At 32.3% G+C, this 1,985-nt stretch overlaps 1 protein-coding gene across 9 annotated transcripts in view; it reads left to right on the plus strand.

The window, feature by feature from the left end:
• Positions 1–1,985, plus strand: part of Bicd1 (BICD cargo adaptor 1) — a 207,635-nt gene that overhangs the window by 141,042 nt on the left and 64,608 nt on the right. For all 9 annotated transcript variants that reach the window (XR_003848492.1, XM_029560467.1, XM_008827061.3 and 6 more), the window contains exon 3: positions 820–972. Coding sequence is in view for 8 of the 9 variants with exons in the window: in XM_029560467.1 (XP_029416327.1) it covers positions 820–972 (153 nt within the window). In the remaining variant the exon portion in view is untranslated. The remainder of the gene's footprint in view (positions 1–819; positions 973–1,985) is intronic.

Here is a 1,985-nt window from a genome sequence, read left to right on the forward strand (position 1 = left end):
CATGTGTCCCACATTTCCTAAATATTCCATCCCTGTGTTTTTATATTGTGTGTATATTCTTTGCTTGAATCATTCAATTCTTCAGCTTCATCTTTGAGTCTTGATTTTCTTTTTTCTTGTTTATAATTTATTTACTATTTATTGAGCTTTTAAAATTTCATATATTTCCTACTCACATCCATACCCTCTCCCCCATCCTATTTGTAATATGAAAGTAGAGTTTGTGTGTGTATGCATATGCACATGTGTGCACCCCTTTATTTTTTATTTATTTATAATTTTATTTTTGTAACTCAAACTGGTCTCAAGATCCTGATCCTCCTGTCTCTACCTCCCAAGTGCTGGGATTACAGATCTGTTCCACTATACCCACCTCCCCCTTTATTTTTAACACACATGAGATCCTATTATACGTACTGGTGTATAGCTTACATTTCACATTGCATAATGTATTGTAGCTTTGTTTCCATTTTAGTACATTAAAGTTCCTCCTGCTTATTATTTTCTCATTCTTTTAAATAACTTTACAATGTTCCATTCAGAGAATGAAATAATTTATTTCAACATTATTCCAAATAGCAAACCTTTAGTCTAGTTCTCATTCTTTGTGTGAGCAAACATGAATTTTTTTAAACTTATCTCTTTGAAAATATGTTTAAGAATGAGGTATTTTGACAGGTATCACTAAATTGCCATTTTAAAATGTAGCAGCAATTTAAATCCAGGAAATTTTTGTTATTAACTACCAGGTCTTTTTCTACATTTCATAAAACCCAGAATAAGGCAGTTTTGTATTGATTACATATATTGTTGTTTCAGAACAATGAGATGGTGGAGCTACAGAGAATACGGATGAAGGATGAAATCCGAGAATATAAATTCCGGGAGGCCCGACTGCTTCAGGACTATACAGAACTGGAAGAAGAAAATATCACATTGCAGAAACTAGTGTCCACATTAAAACAGAACCAGGTGAGGTTTAAAATGATTTTTTGAAAAGTTATACCACAGATAGACTCACATTTTCTAATAAATGGGGTTCAATCTTGTCTTTATTTCTTGAGAAAGACCTTGTCAAATGTTTTATGGCCCTTCAGTCTTCTTCCTTTAAAATTTGTCCACTGGAATTTTTCAACATTCCTATTTCAGTTAAAATGTATAAGAATGAGTTATATTTGAGGAAGAAGCATAAAAATTTGCTTCATGTTAATTAGTAAAGGTGAAAAATATTACCACTGAAATCTACCTGATGACTTTATATCCATACTCAGGTACCAAGGATACAAGTGTAGCCAACTGTGATTAGTAATAAAGATTAGAGATGCATGTGCAAACATCTAAGTGTTAGCAGCATTAAAAATGAGTTTTTCTGTAGGAAATAGTATATTTTAAAATGAAATAGAGATCTTTTTTAAAAGTTAAAACCTCATTCAATTTTATGTCTTATAGGGTTTATACTGAGTTCAATATTGTATAACTGTATTAATTCAACTGTTAACCTAAAAATTTACAGCTACTTTGGAAAGAGGGGTATCTTTGCTCTAGAAATTGTTATTGAATATGTTAAAGGTCTAATGAAATGCTTCTTCTAATCATGCAGTTGTTAAATAATTAAAAAACATATAAACAAAAAATATTTAAGAAAAAATGTACATACAAGTGGTGTAGTTTGCAACAATGTTTTATTACCTAAGAAGAATTTTAGTTTATGTTTTGTCTTTGTGTTGTTTTAGAAGTTAAATATATTGTAACAAAATTAACCTGGCAATTTCTCATTAAATGTCTTGGCTTACTAACTTGATTTGTACCTCATTCTTAACATCTTCTTACACTTCTGTCCCCTCCTCTCCCCTCCCCTTTCCCCCCTTCCTTCCCTTCCTTCCCTTCCCCTTCCCCTTCTCAGTCTCCCTTCTCTCTTTTCTTTCCCTCGCTTCTGCTTTGCCCTCCTCCTTTTCTTTACCTTCCCTTTTCCCTCCCTCCCTCCC

Source organism: Nannospalax galili, unplaced genomic scaffold (assembly GCF_000622305.1).
Source record: "Nannospalax galili isolate Female #2095 unplaced genomic scaffold, S.galili_v1.0 scaffold710, whole genome shotgun sequence".
Lineage (NCBI taxonomy): Eukaryota > Metazoa > Chordata > Mammalia > Rodentia > Spalacidae > Nannospalax > Nannospalax galili.